This window comes from Bos mutus, chromosome 12, assembly GCF_027580195.1.
Source record: "Bos mutus isolate GX-2022 chromosome 12, NWIPB_WYAK_1.1, whole genome shotgun sequence".
Taxonomy (NCBI): Eukaryota; Metazoa; Chordata; class Mammalia; order Artiodactyla; family Bovidae; genus Bos; species Bos mutus.
This window is the reverse complement of record NC_091628.1, coordinates 25,172,078-25,196,807: the sequence shown is the minus strand read 5'-3', so window position 1 is coordinate 25,196,807 and position 24,730 is coordinate 25,172,078. Positions and strand designations below refer to the sequence as shown.

General features: G+C 41.6%; 1 protein-coding gene and 1 pseudogene across 1 annotated transcript in view; both read right to left on the bottom strand.

Annotated features, from left to right (window-relative positions):
• Positions 1-108: 108 nt before the first annotated feature.
• Positions 109-411, bottom strand: LOC102279970 (U6 snRNA-associated Sm-like protein LSm3 pseudogene; annotated as a pseudogene).
• An 11,550-nt stretch (positions 412-11,961) lies between these two features.
• Positions 11,962-24,730, bottom strand: part of SOHLH2 (spermatogenesis and oogenesis specific basic helix-loop-helix 2) — a 40,734-nt gene continuing 27,965 nt past the window's right edge. Inside the window, exons 6-11 of the mRNA XM_070380417.1 lie at positions 23,388-23,498; positions 18,861-19,008; positions 18,602-18,693; positions 17,835-17,956; positions 14,273-14,529; positions 11,962-12,884 (exon numbers count right to left, since the gene is read on the bottom strand). Coding sequence (XP_070236518.1) covers positions 12,864-12,884; positions 14,273-14,529; positions 17,835-17,956; positions 18,602-18,693; positions 18,861-19,008; positions 23,388-23,498 — 751 coding nt within the window. The 3' untranslated portion in view covers positions 11,962-12,863. The remainder of the gene's footprint in view (positions 12,885-14,272; positions 14,530-17,834; positions 17,957-18,601; positions 18,694-18,860; positions 19,009-23,387; positions 23,499-24,730) is intronic.

The window sequence follows — 24,730 nt, the reverse complement described above, 5'->3', positions numbered from 1 at the left end:
GTTATTTCTTAGTATCAAGATGTACATCGATCTCTCTTGAGTATCTTTCATATTCAAAGAGGCAATCACACAGTACCGCTCATTTTCCACATGTGATAAATTCTTTTATCAGTTAACTCTCAACAGCGGGGCAACTAGCACAACACTGTCTCCCCATACAAAGAGCATCAGAATATTCCGTTTTGTTGATTTTTATATCTCTTCATATGTTTCATCAATTTCTATAGTTGTCGGTTTCTTCCACATCTCCCAATATCATATTTAAATGTTGATCATAAGCATGTAACCTGCCTCAAAGTTCTCTGTCATTTCTCATTTCATGTAGCTTCACTTATCCAGGCTGAGCCTGATGAGATCCAGGGGCTCTTCCACAGTGTCGGTAGTTTGTTGCTGGTCCACGTCGTCCGCCATCTTTCAAATCCTTGAATTGATGCTTTTGAACTGTGGTGTTGGAGAAGACTCTTGAGAGTCCCTTGGACAGCAAGGAGATCCAACTAGTCCATCCTAAAGGAAATCAGTCCTGAATATTCATTGGAAGAACTGATGCTGAAGCTGAAACTCCAATACTTTGGAAACCTGATGTGAAGAACCGACTCATTGGAAAAGACCCTGATGCTGGGAAAGACTGAAGGTGGGAGAAGGGGATGACAGAGGATGAGATGGTTGGATGGCATCACTGATGTGATGGACATGAGTTTGAGTAAGCTCCAGGAACTGAAGATGGACAGGGAGGCCTGGTGTGCTGCAGTCCATGGGGTCACAAGGAGTTGCACACAACTGAGTGACTGAACTGACTGAGGGAAGATCCCCTGGAGAAGGAAATAACAACCCACTCCAGTATTCTTACCTGGAGAATCCCATGGACAGAGAAGCTTCACAGGCTACAGTCTACAGGGTTGCAAAACGTTGGATACAACTGAGCGACTAAAACCACCAACCACCACCCCAATCCAGCTTCTATGCTCACCAGACCTCCCAAAGCAGGATTTTCATTAACTACTTTTCACCACCCAAGATTAAAGCACCATCCTCAGTTGCCAAAAGAGTATATCACTGATCTTCTCTGGGTTTTGTTCCTGGTCTGCTCTGCCCAGTGCTCAGATTGGTCCTTTAATAATGCACATTGGGTTCCATACCTCCTCTGCTCTCCTTTCCTTTGGGAAGAAACTGAAGTCCTAACGGTGGACTTTGAGGATGGACACCGTGTTGCTCTCCACCCACCCCTCCTTCGCTCCACGCCAGCCTCATGGGCCTCCTTTGTTGCTCTTCACACCCAACAAGCCTGTTCCCACCTGGAGCCTTAGTGGTCCCCGTGCCTTCTACCTTAAATGCTCTCATCTCAGATCACAGAAAGGCTTGCTCATCTCCCAAGTGATGCCAACTTCTCAGAGAGTCTCCCGTGTCCTCCCTGTCTGAAATAGCATACCCTGCCCCAGCTTCCTTCCTTCCTTCAGGTATCACAGCCAACTGACATGGCATTTTATGTATTCAGCTCACATTTTTCTGTAAGTCTGGAAGGAAACTCACTGATTTGTCAAGGGTGATTACCTCCAAAGAGCAGGATTTCAAAAGAAGGGAGAGAGATTTTTTACTGTTTTATACAGTTTTGGTTTACATTTTATAAACCCAAATTACTTTATCACAAATTAACATATTATTTCAAAAGAAACCGTTGATGAATGTTTGTTGGTGGTGTCTGTGGAAGAGGCAGGGAAGTGAAAGTTAAGGAGGGGAGATGAACCAGGGGAGACGCAAGCCTTTAGCAAATATGGGACACAGCACAGCCTGTGGACTGGAACACGCAAGGCTGATGAAACAGACATTTTATTTGCTGAGCTCTGACCACTGGAAAGGTGCTATCCTTAGGTAGACAGGTCCCATGCCTCTTCTCAAATCCTCAGAACAAACTTGCAAGTTAGGTATTAGCTCTAGAGCAGTGGTCCCCAAACTTTTTGGCACCAGGGACTGGTTTTGGAAGGGGGGCCTGGGGATGGTTTGGGATGATCCAAGGGCATTCCATTTACTGCACTTTATTTCTACTGTTATTACATCAGCTCCACCTCAGATCATCAGGCATTAGATCCCAGAGGTCAGGCAACCTCTCCTCTGTAGGATGAGGAAAATGATTTCCCAGAAGCCTTGGTGCCAATTCAGATCTATTGCTGCTTCTCACGCAGGCCAGCCCCTGTGGCTGGGGTGACGGAAGGGCCTTTGGGGTCTGGAAATTCCCAACGCTGGTTCGGGCTCAGCAGCCTAAGGAGAAACCACATGAACTTTTATTCCCTTCCTGCTTCTATGTTGTTCCGCCTGAGGCTGGCGGGGGAAAGATCCTGCCCTAGAGGAGAGTCAGGACCTCGTATGTCACAGGTCAGGGGCTAAAGGAGCCCCACAGCTCAGAGGAAGCCCAGCATCCTCTGTGTTTAGGGTCCCGCACAGCTGGGAAGGATGCTCTGCAACACGTGGAGAAAGCGGATTCTCCTCCTTCTGGGCACGCCGTCCTGGTGGGCAGAGGCTGCAGGCAGGGGCGACCGAGCTCTCCTATGGGCCAGGAACCTGATAAAAATTATCTTCCATCCTCCCAAGGATTACCGCTACCTCTATTTTACCAAAGAGGTGAGTTCAGTTCAGTCGCTCAGTCGTGTCCGACTCTTTGCGACCCCATGAATCGCAGCATGCCAGGCCTCCCTGTCCATCACCAACTCCCAGAGTCCACTCAAACTCACGTCCATCGAGTCGGTGATGCCATCCAGCCATCTCATCCTCTGTCATCCCCTTCTCCTCCTGCCCCCAATCCCTCCCAGCATCAGACTCTTTTCCAATGAGTCAACTCTTCACATGAGGTGGCCAAAGTACTGGAGTTTCAGCTTTACATCATTCCCTCCAAAGAACACCCAGGGCTGATCTCCTTTAGAATGGACTGGTTGGATCTCCTTGCAGTCCAAGGGACTCTCAAGAGTCTTCTCTAACACCACAGTTCAAAAGCATCAATTCTTCCGCACTCAGCTTTCTTCACAGTCCAACTATCACATCCATACATGATCACAGGAAAAACCATAGCCTTGACTAGACGGACCTTTGTTGGCAAAGTAATATCTCTGCTTTTCAATATGCTATCTAGGTTGGTCATAACTTTCCTTCCAAGGAGTAAGCGTCTTTTAATTTCATGGCTGCAATTACCATCTGCAGTGATTTTGGAGCCCAAAAAAATAAAGTCTGACACTGTTTCCACTGTTTCCCCATCTACTTCCCATGAAGTGATGGGACCAGATGCCATGATCCTCGTTTTCTGAATGTTGAGCTTTAAGCCAACTTTTTCACTCTCCTCTTTCACTTTCATCAAGAGGCTTTTTAGTTCCTCTTCACTTTCTGCCATAAGGGTGGTGCCATCTACATATCTGAGGTTATTGATATTTCTCCCAGCCATCTTGATTCCAGCTTGTGCTTCTTCCAGCCCAGTGTTTTTCACGATGTACTCTGCATAGAAGTTAAATAAACAGGGTGACAATATACAGCCTTGACGTACTCCTTTTCCTATTTGGAACCAGTCTGTTGTTCCACGTCCAGTAATTTATGTAAATGCACGCAGCTAAGAAGAGGCGGAACTGTGCTAGGATCACAGGGCTTGCACGTCTAACCACGTGCTCTTCCCAGGACGCCTAGCTCTCTCTCTGGGTGGCCGATGGGCCCATGTGTAGGTGCCCAGTGCCCAGAGCCAATGAGCAAGCCAGGGCATCAGGCATGGAGGAGGAGGCCATAAGGACCAGGAAGATGGCAGCGGTAGGGCCGTGTTTCAGGAGCCTGGCTAGGGGAGGATCGCAATCACCAGTGTTCAGCCGTGCCTTTGTTTGGGAGCAGAATGTCCATGTGTAGACAATGAAAAACAATTTTCAGCTGGAAGCCTGGCTTGGCCTGGCAAATGGGATCTGATTAGTGTTTCTGAACTTTGATTAGCATTTGAACGAAATACCCAAATGACACAAAGCCAATCCTAGTAGCGGAGACTTAACATTTTTCACTCTCTTTCTCTAAGGCAGTCAGGCACCTTCTTTTTGCAAACTACTTTGGGTCTCTGATAAGCAAATCATTTCCACAAGCATCCTCACATTCCCCTCCCAGAAACCAGGCCGGAGGAGGTGGGTCCTGGGAGACTTAATTTACATCAGCGGCTGCTGGGCTGGAGAAGTGGGAGCCTTTTCCCAGCCTCACTGGACCAGGGCCAAGGGCAGATCCCTTCACGTGATCTCCCTGGACCGGCTTCTGGATCTGACAGGATCCCGCCCCTGAGAGCTGAGTTTTTATTGCCCCTTTTGTTGTAGGTTTTCCATTTTAGGGAGAATTGATAGCTGAGGCTAAGAATAAACACAATCTCTGCCAGTTAGATTCTGTGGGGAGGTTTTTAAAAGGACCTGGCCAGCAATAATATTTATGTTGAAACTCAGCTCTTGCTTCACAGCGTGAGGGCATGGGTGGTCAAGAAAGGAATTCCCTTCTCCGCATACAACACTTCTCACCCGTCTCAAGAAAGCTGGGGAGTATGTGGAGCTCAAAGTAAATTCTGCAGTGGTTTCTTGGTTGCCTAAGATTAGGATTAACCCTTTAAAAAGTCTTTTTATGCCAAGACGGACCTTCCCAGGTGGTTCAGCAGTAAAGAATCCTCCTGCCAATGCAGGAGACCTAGGTCTGATCCCTGGGTCAGGCAGATCCCCTGGATAAAGAAATGGCAACCCACTCCAGTATTCTTGCCTGAAAAATCCCATGGACAGAGGAGCCTGGTAGGCTACAGTCCATGGGGTCACAAAAGAGTCAGACACGACTTAGTGACTAAACAGTAAGAACAACAATGCCAAGAGGATATTTTCATAATTAAACTTTTCAAAAATTGATTTTTTTTTTCTAAAGAAAAAAACTGGTATCTCACTCTTTCTCATAACTTTTATCAATGGCTTCGAGGCATTTTTGTCCAGGTCCTGACTCACTAACCCAATAAGAGTTTAACTTCTTTTCACACTGAAATCCTTTAGCATTTTTTTCTTTTTGGCCATACCACGCGGCGTGTGGGATCCCAGTTCCCTGATCAGGAACAGAACCCAAGCCCCCCACACTAGAAGCATGGAATCCCAACTATTAGACCGCCAGGGAATTCCTAGCAACTTAAATCATTATTTCACTAGTTAAATGTCATGAAGGGTAGTTCAGTCACAGTGCTCTAGTAGGTGACAAAAATCAATGCTTCAACCACGCTGGCTGCCTTTTTTTTTTTTTTAATATAGTAAATAAAATCTTTAAGTATTAAAACAAGTAATCCCACAGGGAAATTCCTATGGATTTTCCCACTCTTAATGCTTTAGAAACAACAGATTTGGGAATGTTAGAATACCAGAACATGAGATAACTAGTATTAGTCCAAACCAATAGATGGGGGGGGGTGAGTTTATTATTGTTTCTGTGAACCTGTCCTAATACATACATGGCTGTGGGAGAGATTTCCCACTTTCCCATAGTTTTCAGCCCAACACTGAGATTAACTTTAGTTTTATGGAGAAAATAACCTGCAAGGAATTTTCATGGTGTTTGCCAAGTTGAGACCTGTTATTGGAGATTTAAAAATGGTATGGAGTCTCATAAGTCCTAAGTCACAGAATTTTTAAAACTTTGGTTACTATTTTGAAGAACACAAGAAAATAGGTTGAGACAGGATACAAGAGGGGGAATTCAGTGTTTTAGAAAACATACCACTGCCAACACCCACACATAGCCTATCTGGGGAAGAGAGAAGTGGAAAGGAATTTCTGTCTGCAAAGACTTCTTGGGATAGATGGTTTAGCAGACACCTTTTCAGAACCAGGGTATCTGTGCACATTAGAAGTCTATTTCAGAGGCAGAACAGAGTCTGGACTGCCCAGGTGGAGCCGGCGCCCCTGCCACCGCCGACCGGCAGGCGCTTTATAAAAAAAAAAAAAAAAATAGAAGTCTATTTCACTGCAGTACTCAAGCCCACCTAGTTTACAATCTGACCTCTTCTTCAAACAAATGTTTGCTTTGAGCAAAAATGAAGAATGCTTTTTTCTTGAGTTTGATGAGTAAAATTCAGCAGCATACAACATACTATGTAATGCAGTTTTGTGTATGTGTGTGTGTACCTTCCTGTTGTTTTCAGAAAGGATATTATTCTGGGATGTTAAAAATCCCCCTTGAAAAATAGAGATAAGAGGTTTCTGTCTTGCATAGGGGTGTCACGTTTCCATAGCAATGAAAGCAGCTCTTGATACCTGATTAACCAAGGGCTTCCTGTTTCCTCATTCCATGTAATAGGGAGATAGGCAAAGGGGAAAACAACAGGGATAGAAAATCGTAAAGGCTTAGGTTTGGTCTCAGGGATTTTGTGATGATAAGTATCCAGAGATATGACAGGTTTCCTGGTGTTAGTTATATTGCAAAAGGGGCTTTCTGCTTTTAACAATCCCTGTACTTTTACAAACATAAACATTTAATACACTTGAGAAAGCACCTCCCTTCATACAAATTTTTATGCAATCGAGACAAGCGCAAGTGAGCCAAGCAGACCTCACTTTCGTGGTTTTCACTCTTCTTAATTATCTCTACTGAAACATCCCTGGGTCCACTCCCGGAGCCTTTGAATTGCCCCACAGCTATGCTCTGACCTGATCATCGTTTTAACTTACCAAAGCAGTTTCTGAAACTCATCTCCTTAGCAAACCTTTTTCCATCACCCAGTGGGGCAGTAATGATCCTCTCCCATGAGCTGCAGAAATTTGGGAGGCTGTGTTCCTCCTGCTTCGTTCCTTGACCTCTGCTCTCAAGACACTTCACTAGCACGTTATAAATCTAAGAGTGGGCTTTCCTCGTAGCTCAGTTGGTAAAGAATCTGCCTGCAGTGCAGGAGACCCAGGGTTCGATCTCGGGGTTGGGAAGATCCCCTGGAGAAGGGCATGGCAACCCACTCCAGTATTCTTGTCTGGAGAATCCCATGGACAGAGGAGTCTTGTCCATGGGGTCGCAGAGTTGGACATGACTGAGCAACTAACACTTTCACGTTTTACATTCTGTTTCATGTCCCCTCGGGGTATCTGCATCCGTTTTGTGCACTGGGTGTTTTTGAGGATAATCAGATGCCAGCTACATCTTGGGCAGTGTTGTTATAATGTGAATTTCTTGGTACTGCCATGACCAAGCTTGCCAATCTGACTGTGGGGTATGCTGCCTGGGAATGTATATTTTAATGTGCTGCCACTCTCCATCCCCCAAGTGTGGGGGACAAACTGGAATACCTATAGGGACTGGGAAAGTCATTTCAATGAAGGAAGCAAGCTGAGTGAGATGTGACTGGAAGGAACCTGATGCCCAATATAAAGGGCCAGGTACTACTTACCTGAGCAATGTGCTGCTATTTTGCCAAAGCAGAAATAGATCCAGTATTGCCTATGTTTTGAATTTTTCAGAAGCCAGAAATTCAGAGAAATTTAATTTCTCACTGGGGTTGGGGAGAGGGGGAATTGGATGAAGGTGGTTTCAAAAGGTACAAACTTATAAGATAAATAAGCACTAGGGATATAATGCACAGCATGATTAATATAAATAACCCTGATGTATGTTATATATCAAAGTTGTTAAGAGAGCAAATTCTAAGAGTCATTATTGCAAGGAAAAATTTTTTTTGACTTTGTATCGATATGAGAAGATGGATGTTCCCTAAACTTACTGTCCTAATCATTTCATGATATATGTAAGTCATTATGCTGAGGATTGGACACGACTGAGCAACTTCACTTTCACTTTTCACTTTCACGCACTGGAGAAGGAAATGGCAACCCACCCCAGTGTTCTTGCCTGGAGAATCCCAGGGACAGGGGAGCCTGGTGGGCTGCCGTCTATGGGGTCACATAGAGTCGGACACGACTGAAGTAACTTAGCAGCAGCAGCAGCAGCATGCTGTACACTTTAAACTTACAGTGTTGTATGTCAATTACATCTCCATAAAACTAGAAGAAAAAATAAATAAATAAAACAGTAAACACAGCCACCACAAGCAAGTTGTACCCTCTGCCTTAGAGAGTTCTACCCATGTCTCAAAACTCTGGTAACTTGCAGTGTCATGTGATACTTGGGGCCTGACCGAGTGACTTCTCATGACGAACTGTAACAGAATTGCAGGGTTAGAAGGCCCTCGTGCATCACCCAGGCCACCATTTAATGACTGAACCCCCACCCCTGGCCATATTTACCCACCTCAGGATGAAGACACCCTAAACCATCTCTCACTCCAATCCCTGCCTCTCTGTGTTCGCAGATCTGAGTGTTTTTTGGCCACCTCCATTAGGATACCATATACACACCCGATGTAGCACATTACCAGATGAAACTGTCATCATCCAACGCCATCCCTCCAAATGCTCATTTCCCTGTGTCCCCCCAGTGAGCTCAGTGTGATGTGTCCAGCAACCAAAGCCCAAGACCTGGGTGTTATCCTTACTACTTTGCCCTCCTTCACAACCTCTATATCAGATCATCTACTACCTCTTACTAATTCTTCCTTCTTAATATCAACCAAATATGCCTCTTCTTTTCATTCCCATTGCCAGTGACTTATTTCAGGCCATCTCGTCTGAATTACTGAAATGGCCAGTCCTTCCCCTGCCAAGTTGGTTTTAGCCCCGCTTTGATTCATTCTGGCTTTAACTCACCAAAACCAGAATGGTCACCCTAAAATGCAAATCTGATGACGTCAATACCATGACAACAATGAGGAGTAGAGTGCCAACAGAGCAATGTCAAATGCCCTTGCCTGTCTCTCCCTGCTCCATTCTTCCTTCGATCCCACGCCTGAACTCTCTTCACAGCCACACAGAATCGCCTTCACTTCTCCAGGTGTGTTACACCGTTCTTTCCTTTGTTCCTTTGCTAATGAGGTTCTCCTTGCCTGAAAACTCATCTCCCGAACCAGTACCCAAATCTCCATGGCTTGGCTTAGTTTATGCTTACAGGCCCTTAAAATCTTAGCTTAATAATTGTTGTAATTGTGGTGATGACAATCATATGATGAATTCAGTTCAGTTCAGTTCAGTCACTCAGTCATGTCCATGACCCCATGAATCGCCAGGCCTCCCTGTCCATCACCAACTCCCAGAGTTCACTCAGACTCACGTCCATCGAGTCAGTGATGCCATCCAGCCATCTCATCCTCTGTCGTCCCCTTCTCCTCCTGCCCCCAATCCCTCCCAGCATCAGACTCTTTTCCAATGAGTCAACTCTTCACATGAGGTGGCCAAAGTACTGGAGTTTCAGCTTTAGCATCACTCCTTCCAAAGAACACCCAGGGCTGATCTCCTTTAGAATGGACTGGTTGGATCTCCTTGCAGTCCAAGGGACTCTCAAGAGTCTTCTCCAACACCACAGTTCAAAAGCATCAATCCTTCGGTGCTCAGCTTTCTTTACAGTCCAACTCTCACATTCATACATGACCACTGGAAAAACCATAGCCTTGACTAGACAGACTTTTGTTGGCAAAGTAATATCTCTGCTTTTGAATATGCTATCTAGATTGGTCATAACTTTCCTTCCAAGGAGTAAGCGTCTTTTAATTTCATGGCTGCAGTCACCATCTTCAGTGATTTTGGAGCCCCCAAAAATAAAATCTGACACTGTTTCCACTGTTTCCCCATCTATTTGCCATGAAGTGGATGCCATGATCTTCGTTTTCTGAATGTTGAGCTTTAAGCCAACTTTTTCACTCTCCTCTTTCACTTTCATCAAGAGGCTCTTTAGTTCCTCTTCACTTTCTGCCATAAGGGTGGTGTCATCTGCATATCTGAGATTACTGATATTTCTCCCGGCAATCTTGATTCCAGCTTGTGCTTCGTGAAGCTCGGCATTTCTCATGATGTACTCTGCATATAAGTTAAATAAGCAGGATGACAATATACAGCCTTGACGTACTTCTTTTCCTATTTGGAACCAGTCTGTTGTTCCACGTCCAGTTCTAACTGTTGCTTCCAGACTGCATACAGGTTTCTCAAGAGGCAGGTCAGGTGGTCTGGTATTCCCCAACTCTTTCAGAATTGTGCCAGGCACTGTTCTAAGAGCTTTCACATATTTTATCATTTAATCATCATGACAAGCTCAAGAGATAGGTCATGTCACTATCAGTTTTAAAGGAGAGCACAGACTGGCAGGCTGAAGTCCATAGGGTTGCACAGAGTCTGACATGACTGAAGCAACTTAGCACACACCCACAGACATCACTACCTCCATAGCCTCTTGTGAATTCCCAGAATGCTGTGGGCTATGCTTCTGAGAACTTCATATTCTCCCCCTGAATAGCACTCACTAAACTCTACTGCAGTTCCAGCCAACCTGTCCCTCCCAGCAGATTCTAAACGCCTATATATAGAACATAAAAAAAGACAATGCCTTATAAACTTTTCTCAGCATTTAAGACAATGCCTATCATGGGACTTTCTCTTGCAGTCCAGTGGTTAAGACTGCTTTCCAACGCAGGAGGTGTGGGTTCAATCCCTGGGCTGGGAGCTATGATCCCACATGCCTCAGGGCCCAAAAAAATCCCCCCAAAAAATCCCAAAACATAAAACAGAATCAATATTGTAACAAATCAATAAAGACTTTAAAAAATGGTCCACATCAAAAAAAGAAGTCTTAGAAAATAAGACAAACTCTGCCAAATAAATAAAGTTAATAAATAACGGAATGATTTTTGAGTTGTTCAACATCTGACTGTTCTCCATTGAACAGACAACAGTTTGTTTGCAAACACTCCCCATTACTGCCATGTCTGCTATGCTGGGAGACCATCCAACTCATCTATTAGAAAAGCATGGCTGAGGGGCAGGAAATCAGTGTAAACAGAGTAGCGATACACTTTCTGTAAAAGCTACACCAACGGATGGCTAAGCATCTACTTCCACTCTTCCTTCTCTTTTGACTTCAGGTGGGTCCCTAAGTGCCTGACCATGTCTTCTGCTTTCCTTTCTCAGGATCATCACCCATGTTCAGCCTCCTCCTTCCCCCAGGTACCCATCCAAGTACCTGTGTATCCATCCATCTAGCCAGCCAGATGGCTGACACGGAGGGTCTAGAGACTAGTACAGCTAAGTCCCTCTCCTCAAAGGTATATCTCCTAAACTGCCTGGGCCACAGAAAGGGCTCAATAAACATTTGCTTCTGCCCCTGATCCCTATCTGGGGAAGGGACTGCTGTAACCATCAGTGTGAACCTGCAAGCTGCCACTTTTTCTCAACAAACTCTCTGCCCCTTTTTCATTGTGAAAACAACACTGCAACTGTCTCATGACCAGTCGTCCTGACTTTACAAAGGAAAATCATGTTCTAGTTTTACAAGCTGAGGCCCAACTAACCTTTCCGCCCCAGCTGACAGCTGAACTTAGTCAGAAGAGCATAATTTATTAAAAATAAAATTCATGTATTGGAAGTGATTTTGGACACTTGCATGAAGGATCGTGGGGACCAGTACTGAAAAAAGAGGAACCTGGCAGCCTCTTCTTCATGTAGAAAGAGAAAATAAAGGGGGATTGAAAACTGCAGGTGGATGGGATCTGTGAGTCACCCTTCTAGGCATTATAGAATTCCAAGCCACAACTGTGTCTCATGGTCCATGCATGCATTGAGGGAAATGCTGATGCAAAGAACAAGTCCTGGTATAAACTAAGACCAGCTGTGAACACAGGAAGTCATCCCAGTGCTCAAAACACCTCAACAGGTTCTCCTACGATGTCAAAGCCATTACTATTCCCAACAGCAAGAGTCAAGCACACGTTTATAATAAAAAGCACAGAATCTTAGAAACTTCTAGTTTCTTTATCAAGTTTGCCAAATATCTACAAATTCCATCATCTTGCCATCCTCAAAGAAAAGTTATACATTTTAACATGAAATGTAGGCTATGCCTAATTTTTAAACTGCTCAAAAATCTAGTAAAATTAATTTCCCTACATAGCACTCTACTAAAAGAGGGAACACGTAATTATTAAACAGAACAAAAACTGGTTATCATTTTCAGTATCAGAACTGAATATTTTCTTTAATAATAAAACTTATGCATAAGAACATTCAGTGAAATATAAAACAAACATTTTTTCCCCTTATTTCCAACAATCTTTTCTAATGCCCATAGGGAGAAGGAGATGGAAAACAAAGAAAAACCTGCTAATCTGTAATCTGTAACTAAAGATACAGAAAGATGTTAGCTCTCATTTCACTCAAGGGAAGGTGAAATGCAAAAATAAACACATCAGTTTATTCATTAGTAGTCGAGTGAGGAGGTAAACACATCTCTCAAATTAAGGTATCTTAGTGTGAATAATGAAGGAAGTGCTCTAAAATGCCAAATCTGGAAAAGATGCCACCTAGAAATAAGTGATAGTAACTCACAGTGATACTAAAAATAAGAATCAAGTTGCAATATCTGTACTTAGCAACATCAATGCACTATGTGGATCTTCTTTATAACGTACTTTTTGCATAAATTGTGGATCTTCTTTATAATGTACTTTTTGCATAAACTGTGAGTGTGTTTTGAGAAAAAAAGTGTCCAGGTCACCTAGGCCATTTGTTCTTAGAGCACCTTGGTTGGGGAGATCCAAGTGTGTATGAAACTAAGTATTAATAAAAGCCTACGGCTAGCTAGCACTCTTGCTGCCTGTCTTTCTACCTGCAGAAGCTTTTAGCACATTTATCAGAAGCCATACAATGCAAACCCTTTTGATATCAGGTCTCTGGGTGTAGCTTTCAAGATCATTCTTTGTTCCATTCTTCCTGTATTGTCAAACGGCACCCAATAGGTGGTCTAGAGTGAATTTCAAATATGTGCTATTAATACGCCCAAAACTGTCGCTGCAAAGGTGAAAAAAAAAAACACACATTAATTGAATACTGGCCTGTTCTTACTCATAATGACACAAATGTGTTTTCTATGTTCTCAAGCAATAGGAAATAATTTGTAAAACCATGAACTCTTTAGGTGAATATGCCTACAGGTTTTAAAATATGTATTATTCATAGTTACTAAATAATTCTCCAACAAAAACTACATACAGTTAAGTGTACGTCACAATTAAAAAAATAATGTTGCAATCCTTTTTTTTTTCTTTAATTTTCACTCTAGTTTTTGGACTGGTATACTAATGATTATTAGCGACAGTATTATATCTGTAGATACTTCATGTTTTAAAATGTCTTTCTAATACTCTTTACAATAGTTTTCTTATGAATGTTTTTTGGGAAAGTCACTATTATTCCCACTCTATAGATGTCATATGGAAATGGTGTCCCTACCTCAAATGACTGTCAGAGGTTCATCAGATAACCCACATTAATACGTACGGTATTTGACACATGACTTACTGAGTGCTCAAAACATATTAACTATTATTAATATGCAAAAGTATTGATAGTTATATTAAGGCTATGAGAGTCTATTTTAAGCAGGCAAGTCTGGTATGGGTCTTTCTCTGGAATTGGACAATTCTTGCCCAAAATGAAGATACCACTGTTTATATATGCTGAACCATCTGCCTGGACTGCTTTTCCCTTCCTCACTCTCAATTCCTAACTGCTCTCCTGGGCTAATTCTCACTCTTCAGATCTCAGCGTAGACAGTACTTCCTCCAGTCTGTCCCTAACCTTGCCTGCATCTGTGTCACAATGCATACACTGGGGTCTCCCTCTTCATGCTCCAATGCACATCACCACCGTCTGCTTCCATGTTCGCACCCTATGAGACTCAGCTTCATGAACGCAGGGGTCATGATCTATCTTTAGACACTCCATTCTCGGTGGTTAGCACAATGCTGGAACACAGTAGGTGCTCAGTAAATATCTGTGGTATGCAGACATCTGGGATGTGAAACCAGCCTGGTTGGCATTCCAAGAAAAGGTTTTCATAAAGTGTAAGTGACTAGGGCCTTAGAGATAAGGCAGAACCCAGCCATGGGGCCAGTGAAGGATGAGGCTGGTGGGGTGGGGAGCAGTGAGGAGGGATGCTAGAGGAGATTAGGTTCCATTAGGTCACTTCCGGTGAGAGCAGCAGGGCCACGTCCAGACTGACTCTGGATATCTGGAGAGCCATTGTGCAGCACTGGGAATCAGTGCCTGGGCTGCCTCCCATGGTCCCAGTCCGAGAGATTTCTAACCCAGAGCATCAGCAACAAAACGCAGGTCAGGGGCCCCTATGGGCTGGAATGAAAGAGCCCAGTTTGACCCACAGACCCCAAGAGACTTACCAGACAGTTGGGGTGTGCTGTGCACACCTGGCCCAACACAGAATTGCAGTGCTGAGGAAGAAACTTGGACACTTTGGGTACAGCTGTTGGGAAACGCACTGAAGTGTTCTGATTTGTTACGGTAGCTGCGTCATAGGAAGGGACCACTTTAGAATAGTATCTGACAGCATGGAAGGAATTAAGAGACAGAGCTGTGCTGGGGATTCGGGTTTTATATACATCACCGATAGCCTTCTCTGACGCAGAGCTGGACTGACCTTTAATAAAAAAGAGTATCCGTCAGTATATGCAAATTGGTAACTCTGAACTACTGTATTTGAAATAAATCACCCTCTATTTCCCCACGGTACAAACTTAAGATACTGCTACATTCAAATGCTGATGAAAAAACAAAGTGAACTTTTTGGTAGTGACATTTAGTGTAATACAAACACTATAAATTAGTGTTCAGTTGTCATTTAAAGACAGAGATTTTAGAGACGCATCAGCTCTCTCTGCCTGGGTATGTGTGTGTGTATCTTTCATCATAATAAGTGACCATTTCTATGAAGCAAGGAAGAATGTTGAAAAGAAAAACTCCACTCAGTCACAAATAGTTTGGTCACTGATTTTTCCATCAGTGAGTGGGTTATACTGTTATATCGCTCTATTCTGTACAGAAACTAGAAGGCAGAAAAAATGTTTAATATATAGTAAACGCTAACAATGTAGTCCCTATGCTGTGAATATTTATTTTCTTCTGGACACTAACAGAAATGAAAGTAAAGGAATATAATTTTGTATCAACTTTAAATACAAACGGACCTGGAATATTTGTGAAAAAAAATCATTTCAGCAAAAGTGTACATAAACTTATGGAAAAGGACAAGTAAAAACTTCTTAATGAAGTCTGAACACTAGGATCAGCACTTCTGGTTTACAGGTCAGATTTATCACAGAAAGCAGGGGATCATAGGTGGCCACTTAACTTCTCTAACCTTCAATTTACTGGCCTAAGTGGTGAAAGTGCAATTTGAAAGACTTAACTGATTCCAACTGTTCCATTCCTCTTTCAAAAACCATTTTGCAACATGCATGGCCAGCTACACATGTGCTCACATCCAGCCCAAGGAAAAGTCCAAAATATTAAAAAATCCATATAGAGGGATGTATTTTCTGAAATGTATGTATAAAATCACTTTCCCCACAAACCTGGAAACACTAAATGTGGCAGGAAAACTATTCTCTAAATCGTTGGATAAACTACTAAAACCATTAAACTGGTGATAAAGGCTGCATAATACAAAATCCAAGCATACAGGACACAATGTAGGTAAAAAAGGCAGAGACAAAACCAGAGGTCCGATACAGTCACTACTATGTCGTTGTTCAGTTGCCCCATCGTGTCCAACTCTTTGTGACCCCATGGACTGGCAGCAGGCCAGGCCTCCCTGTCCCTCAGCATCTCGCAGAGTTTGCCCAAGTTCATGTCCATGGCATCAGTGATGCCATCCAGCCATCTCAGCCTCTGACGCCCTCTTCTCCTTCTGCCCTTGATCTTTCCCAGCATCAGGAACTTTTCCAATGAGACAGGTTTTTGCAACAGATGACCAAAATACTGGAGCTTCAGCTTCAGCATCAGTCCTTCCAATAAGTATTCAGGGTTGATTTCCCTTAAGACTGACTGGTTTGATCTCCTTGCTGTCCAGGGGACTTTCAGGAGTCTTCTCCAGTACCACAGTTCAAAGGCATCAATTTTTTGGCATGTTGCCTTCTTTATGGTCCAGCTCTCACAACCATACATGACCACTGGGAAGACCAATACTACAGAAGATTACTACTATAGTATTACTACCAAAAAAAAAAAAATATATATATATATATACACACACACACACATACACATATATATAAAGACTTGAAAGAAATACATTAAAAAATGAAGTTATTATATTAGCTGGGTTTTGTTCTTCAGTCGCTAAGTCATGTCCAACGCTTTGCAACCCCATGGACTGCAGTACACCAGGTTCCTTTGTCCTTCACTATCTCCCGGAGTTTGGTCAAACTCACGTCCATTGAGTTGGTGATGCTATCTAACCATCTTGTCCTCTGTCGCCTCCTTCTCCTCTTGCTGTCAATCTTTCCCAGTATCAGGGTCTTTTCCAATCAGTTGGCTCCTCCCATCAGGTGGCCAAAATATTGGAGCTTCAGCATTAATCCTTACAATGAATATTCTGGGTTGATTTCCTTTAGGATTGACTGGTTTGATCTCCTTGCAGTCCAAGGGACTCTCAAGAGTCTTCTCTAGCACCACAATTTGAAGGCATCGATTCTTCGGTTCTTAGCCTTTTTTATGGTCCCACTCTCACATCTGTACATGACTACTACTAGCGGGTTTTTTGTAAAGCACTAATACTGCTTTCAAATGGAAAAATGTTATAAATAAAGTCAGAATGAGGGGTTTGGTTCAATGACCTTCAAGGTCTCCTCCAGCCTGAACCTGACGTAAGCCTATGGTCCTAGTGGATTTGTTTCTTCTTAGACCAGTCACTTTAGGTGATACAAAACCAAGAGATCCGGGGGCACAGAAAGGCCTGAATGCACTAGCATGAGGAGAGTGTTTCAGAGATTCTGCAGGGTATGAAGAGTGAAAACACAGAAGTACTGTCTGTATAAGAAGTAACATTGATAGGCATGTGCCTGTGGCCTGGCATCTCTCTGATCTAATCTGGGCTGATTTAATCATTCTTTGTGACATTCAGCCAGAGCTACTCTAAGCAGTTTAACCATGGCTCATGGCTACTTTTTCCTTCTCTCCTTCCCTCCCCACTAAGTCAGGAAAAAAAGTCTAAAAGGACTAACAAACACCCTGAGGCTAATACATGAGCAAGGAAGGCTGTGTCCTATCTTGGGCCCCTTTCTCCTTTGACTTTTGACATCAATCCCAGTAATCCCATTTGTTCATGTGGTCTCCATTATGTCCCCACAATATGCACACAACCTCAATGACAGTGTCACATCTTTGCTATCACTACTAGTATTCGCTGAAAACTCAGATGACAGCTAGCATTTTAAAGCAATGAAACTTTTTAAAATTAAGGCATGCATATGACTTTTTTAGACATATGCTATCATGTACGTAACAGACTATGGTATGGTGTAAACGTAATTTTTATATGCACTGAGAAATCAAACAACGTGTGACTCTACTGCGAAGCTCATTTTATTGCAGTGGCCTGGAAGAGAACTCACAATATATCCGTGGTCTGCCTATACACTGTTAGCACTGAATTAACAGGAATACTTCCCTCGCTTTAGATCCTACTCACATAATACACACAGTCACCAGTGTGCTTGTCATCTGTGAGCAAGATGAACTTTCTGGTGATGACAGTCAATTTTCAGCCCACCCTCAGGGATAACACTATTCAAATGTCTGTGGCCAGCTGTGTCCTTCCAGCAGATAGCACCAGAGGACCCAGGGTGCAATGTTCCAGCTACGGCTCATCCCTTGGTTATGGCAGTGGCTGCACAGGAGCCCCGGCTGAGTGGAACATGCACCAAAGCAGCGGGCAGAGCTCACCTCTCACAGCTTCATCCAAGGCATCCTCGGAGGCAGGAGCAGAGCACACACTCAAGCGCTCATTAGTTAGGACTCTGATGCCTGGCGCAGGTGAGTGAGTGCTTCTCAGCACACTGTTTTCCCTTAGAAGACAAAAAACATTCCTTAGGCATTTCTCAAAGAGGAGGATATGAGCATTGTGGAGTTGAACTGCTCTTCTGTCATTCGAGTTCTAAAAGGCACAGAGATAAACTCTGTATTAAATATTAGAGCAAAGCATAGACTAGGACTCAGGATGGTTATTTAGGACATGAAGGAAAGGTTTACTTTTCCTTGTTAAGAGTTCTTCTTAGTTTACATATTCTAATCAATTTAAATAAGGAAGCATTCATTTGGCACACCACCTTTTACACTAGAAATTTCTTTAAGGACTCCTAACTGAAAAAAATGAGGCTGGATTGCCCTGGTCACAGAGGAATGCTAGAATCCATCATGCCACGAATATACTGTCAGTCACCACAGGCACTACTTGTGAAGGCTGGTTTAGAGAAACAACAAAAGAAGTTAAGAGTGAGTCAAGTCATGAAGGGATCCCAGGCCTGAGACTATTATATATTTTATCCACTATAATTCAATGATGCACATGAGCAGTGGGAAAAGTTCACTGATTCTTTGTAGATGCCCGAGTTCTCAGTACGGGTGGGTTCAGTGCCTGTGTTATTTCTAGCATTAATATCAGAGAAAAATAACAAGGCGACTTTGGATTCACAAGATTCAGATTGTCATACCTTTGTGCCATGATCATGCCTGGGACGGATAGCTGGATGGGCATTTGTTGTTTCTTACAAAATCTCCTATTGCTTTGAAGTACTTCTGTAATCTAAGAAACAGACAGACAGAGACCTACTTTATCAATAGATAGCTATAGATGTTTTTCAAAATATACAAACAGACATACATTTCCAATTATAAAACAGAAAGAAAGGAAACTGCAGCATTAAACCATTGTCTACGAGGATAAAAGTCAAGGGCTTGAGAGTTGCATACCTGGCCCATGATGGCTGGAGGGATTTTCTCCCGGACAAACTTCACATAATCAACTGTGGCCTCGAGGACGGAAGCCGCATCATTCTTTCTCCCCTTCATATACGGCAGCAGGGTGCGCAGCTGCTCACAGCAATACTTGATTCGTTCTCTGAGCAGAGAAGTGCCACAAGTAAGGAATAATTAGTCTACTTTCTTCCTGTCACAAGGACAGTCTTCCTCCTGGGTCTGTTTATAAAGGAACCGGCCCCTCCCTTTCTGGTGTCCGATTCAGAGAAAGACCATGTCCCCACAAGCCAGCGGCCTCCACGGCCCCTGGAATCCCAGCTTCCTGGGGCACTGGCTCACATGCTGCCAAGTACAGTGTTTGTGCGGATGGCAACCCAGCTCACTCATCCCTGTGGGTGTGCAGGATGCCTGGACACAGAGGACACCGGGAACACCCACTCTGCCTATGGAAACCCATAGGCGACGCAACCCTCAGAGGAGAGAATCACACACCACATAGGTAAATCCTTTTGTGACCTACACGAGAGACAACTAGAAGACAAAGTCCATGGGATAGTCCCATCACTCTGATCTGGACCACATTTCCAACAACACACAACTAACATCTTGAAATACATAGGCTTTAACTGTGTTCTGAAAAGAAAACCAAAAGCCTGCTTCCTTTACACAAGGTGGGCACATGAGCAAAACAAATAAACCGATATGCAAATGAGAACGACGTCCAGGCTCATACCAGAAAGAAACCAACCTAAGTATTTCATAGTTCTGAAGGGAAATACATAGGAAATGTAACACCAAATTGAGCGAAGCCTTTGGAACCTTCAGTTATCCATGTTTTCATTTAACAAACATTCTTAAGCATGTTTTGTGCTGAATACTGCCATACTGACATAAATGGGATCAAAGGGTGGCTTTGCCAATTCTAGCTGGGATCTTAGGCAAGTTACTAAACCTTTCTGAACCTCAGAATGACAAAAATAAATGGATTAAAAAATCCACTTTGACATACAGCCAGTGAATAACTCAAATATTCCAGACCAGTGGGTGGTATTTTAATTGGGCTTTAAGCTTTGGGGGTTCCGTGGAAATGTATCAGGACAATTCTGTAAAGGGTTGGAAGTGTCAACAATTTGACACATGGATGAAGGGCTTTGAAACTTCATACACCCATCCATAGGGTACTTTCACTTATAAGGATCACAAACACAGAATAAACTTTATGTAGAATGATATCCATTATGGTAGCCTTTCAGTAAAATGACTTCCCTGTGGCTCAGACGGTAAAGCATCTGCCTCCAATGCAGGAGACCTAGGTTCAATCCCAGGGTCAGGAAGATCTCCTGGAGAAGGAAATGGCAACCCACTCCAGTATTTTTGCCTGGAAAATCCCATGGACGGAGGAGCCTGGTAGGGCTACAGTCCATGGGGTCGCAAAGAGTTGGACACGACTGAGCGACTTTCCTTTTCAGTAAAATAGGAAAACCAATCTAAAGACACAAAATAAATGGATGCTTAAGTAAGCTAGAGGATACTAATTCAGCAGAATATTATCTGGACATGGAAAGGATATAAAGCTTACTGGGGAAAAATAGGGCATTTCTATAGGATATAAGTAGAAGATAGCATAACAAATATGATTACAGCCATTAAGGCCAAAAGAGATAATAGTGTCAATTAGTCATTATTTCTAGATAGCTGGACTATAGAACAAATTATTTCTTCCTTTTATTTTCTACATTTTCCAAGTATCTGTGAGGTATATATCACTTTTATAGTGAAAAATCATATTAAACATTTCTTCCATTAGGAAAATGTTCAAACATACAGGGAAACTGAGAGAATTAAAAATTCTTATTCCTTAAAAGCTGAAAGAATTAAGAATTTGTACAGGGAGCACTTAAATATCTATAACCTGGAATCCACAGTGAACAGTTACTGTCCATGCTTTGTCATATATGAATCATCCCACTGGTCAGACATCAATCCATTTCATTACACTAAAGTATTCCAAAGTAAATTACAGACTTCAGTACACTAAACCCCTAAACATATGATGAGCTACAGTTAAAATTATTTTATTTTCAGGTAAAAGTTACATAAAGTAAAATGCATCAATCTTAAGAGTGCCATTCTATGAGTTTTGATAATGCACAAAGCTGTGTGACTCAAACCACCTCATTAACATTCTCATGACTCGGGAAAGTTCCTTCTGTCCCTTCTTAGTCTCATCCCCCGTAAAAGGCAACCACATTTCTGATATTTTTCCCTCTCACATTAATTTTTGCCTCTCTTTTAACTTCACATGTGTCTTTTTATGTAAGGTTTCTCTCACTTACATAATGTTTTTGAGATTTATCCAAGATAATCTGTTATGTCAGTAATTTGTTGCTTTTTATTAATAGCATTCCAAAGTATAAATATGCCACAATTTATTTATTCAGGTTCTTATTAATCAGCACTCCCACTATTTCCAATATTTGATCATTAGGAATAAACTTACTAGGTCTTCTATACATCTTTTTGTGAATGCACATTTTTATTTCTCTTAGTAAATGTACAGAAATTGAATCAATGGGCTATTTTATAAATTTAGAAAAAACTGGCAGAACTTTCCCCCAAATTCTACCATTTTACACTCCTACCATCAGTGTATGAGAATCCCTGTTGTTCTAAATCTATGACAACATTTAACATTGTCAGTTTTACTTTTAAAATATTGGACTTTCTGAGGTATATGTGGTAGTATCTCATGCTTTATAATGTGCATTTCCATGATGACAAATTACATTCAGCATTTTTTCCCGCTGCTTATTAGGCACTTTATCTTCCTTTGTGAAGTGTCTGTTCAAAACTTTACCTATGCAGGTCTTTTTATTATTGAACTTTAGGAGTTCTCCATATATTCTAGTGTCAGTATTTTATCAATATATTTGTTTTGCAAATCTTTTCTCCCTGTCTGTAGTCTGCCTATTTATTTTCTGAGTGGGGTCTTACGAAATCAAAAGTTGTAAATTTTGAGGAGTCCTAATTCATCTACTGTTTCTTTTGTGGTTATTGCTTTCTGTGTCATAAGGAACAATCATCTACCCTCAGCTAGTGAAAACATTAACCTTTATTTTCTTCTAGAACTGTAGCTTTCAGTTCATTACCTATGAGCCACATGAATCTATTTAAATATAAATTCATAAAAAATTAATAAAAATTTGAATTCATTTCCTAAGTTGCAATACCCATATTTCAAATAGTCAATAATATGACTTGCAGCTACCTTCCTGGACAGCAGATACGGGCCATTTCTAACACTGCAGAAAGTTCTACTGAACAGCCATATTCTAGAAGCTTTACAGCTTTAGCTTTATATAGTAGCCCTGTCTATACTCCATGCTGAATTAATTTTCACATGATATGAGTAAACGGTCAAGTTTCATCATTTGTTTCATATGGATGTCCAGTTGTTCCAGCACCATTTACAGAAAAGACATTTGTTCCCCAAGTTGTTTGCTCTGGTGATTTGCTGAAAACTAAAAGACCAAAATATGTGGGTCTAATACTGGGCTATTGTGTTATATTATCTACCAGTCCATCTTCATTTTAGTAAAATAACTGATAAATGTAGCTGTATACTATATCTTAAAGCCAGGTAGCTTACACACTCCAATTTTGTTAGATGTTTTCAAGATTGCTTTATTCTAAGGCCTTTTATATTCAGAGCCCTTTCCATACAGTTTTGAATTAGATTTCAACTTTTTCCAAAAAGAAAACAAAAATCTACTCAAATTATCTAGATTTGAATTGTATTTCAGTTTAGTGAGGACTGATGTCTTAATAACATAAATAGTTTAATTCATAATTATATATAATGCATGATTTAGGTTGTTTATCACAGCAATATCTTGAGTGACCACTGTACAGATATTACATGTCTTTTATGCATTTTTGTTCCTAAATGTTTTTGTTAGAAGTCTGTCTGAGCACTAGGCTAAGACCTCCTTGAAGGCAACAATTTATTTCTTATCTCAATTCCCCAATCATATTCTGGCACATTATACTCACACCTACTTGCTGAATGGCTAAATGAGTAGAATGAGTGAGGAGCATATACTCAGTTGCCAGATAAACTAGTTTCACAGTGACGACTTTGTTTTTGGCCATGCTGCACCTTTGTTGCTGCCTGCAGGCTTTTCTCTAGTTGCAGCAAGTAGGGGCTACTCTCTAGTTTCTGGTGCCCGGGCTTCTCATTGCCGGGCTTCTCTTGTTATGGAGCACGGGCTCTAGGCATGCGGGCTTCAGTAGTTGTGGTGTGTGGATTTAGTCACTCCGAAGCATGTAGAATCTTCCCGGACTGGGATCGAACCCATGTACACTGCATTGGCAGGCGGATTGTTAATCACTGGACCATAAGAGAAGTCTTCACACTAACTTTTAACAATGCTATAAAAAACTATGCAATTCATGAAAGTAATTTCTTCCTACAAAAGAATAATGCTAAAAAAAAGGGGGGGGGCCTGTATCAAAATTTACCTTCTCAGCTTTTCCTTGTTTGAATGAAGAAGAGAAATCTTTTTTCTTTTCTCAAAATTTGACAATGGAGCCTTTAAATCAAATCCAATGTCGTTTCTTACAGATTCAGAGCTAGAAACAAGAGAAAAATTGTACCATGTATTTAAAAGGAAAATTATGAGGCAATTGTAAAATAATCGCCAATACACTAGTCAAAGGACGCTTCTCTAAATCCCTAGCTTTATACAAAGCTGCAGTAATTATCAAAGTATTTTACCTTATCTAACTGGTACAGAATATTTTATTTCAGAAGAATTTATTATTAAGATTATCATAAATTCAATCCAAAAGTCTAAAAGATACCAATAAATAACAGACACAAACAGTACTAAAATATTCTAACCTCAATGATTATGAGTATTCCAAATTACATGACTGTATCTAACGGTGCATTGCAGGAAGACAGCACAGAGGAGCGGAAGGCCAAGATACACTATTCCAGCTTGATCAGCAACTGGTGCAGTTTCCCTCCATGTAAAACTGCGTCATTTAATGGATATTTTCTGGCTCTACTATTTTTCTAGATTTGATTTTAATTGATTAAAAAATATATATTTCCCTAAGAAACTTACAAATTAATATTATCTTTTTCATTTGAAGATAAATAAATGACTTTCAAATGACTTCATTTGAAAATTTACTTTTATTTATACTAGTAGGCTTGTGAGGAAAAACAAAGGTACAAGATGAGGAGGGCTCAAAAAGCAGTTTTAAGTAACACAAGCCTTCCAAAACCCTTCCCAACCTCAACTCCCAGAAAAAAGTTTAACACAGAAAATTTCTTTGAGGTTAAAATCTTAAGTAAGATAAAGAAAGCTGTTGTTAACTCTGCACTACTGAAGTAAGTGTGTCCCTGGTTTAACCACACTTACTGGTTGCCAAGTCTCCTCCTTGTACAAAATAGTAGATGGTCAATTCTACAAATTCTGGAAGTGACTCAAAATTCTTACTGCCATCACCCAAATCCTCAGCATTCCTGTCCATTCTTTATAGTCAAATGCTCTACTTAAAAGCCTTGGAAATCAGCTTCAAGTGAAACAAAGAAATTGACGAATATAGAATTTTTACAAGCATTCAATGTTAGAACTGAAAGGGTTTTAAATGGCCCTCATTTCAATGATCTATCCTCTGCAGGTTTGAAAGCTAGTTCTAATACCCTTGAGGGACACAGACAGAGAGACTGTCTTTAAAGGGTCATTTTCAATAAACAGGGTGATAGCTCAGGAAAAGACATTGGGGATAAGCTTAGCAGCAGATGGATAACAGCTCAGGATTCCATTGTTTTAAAAGTCTGGACATCACTG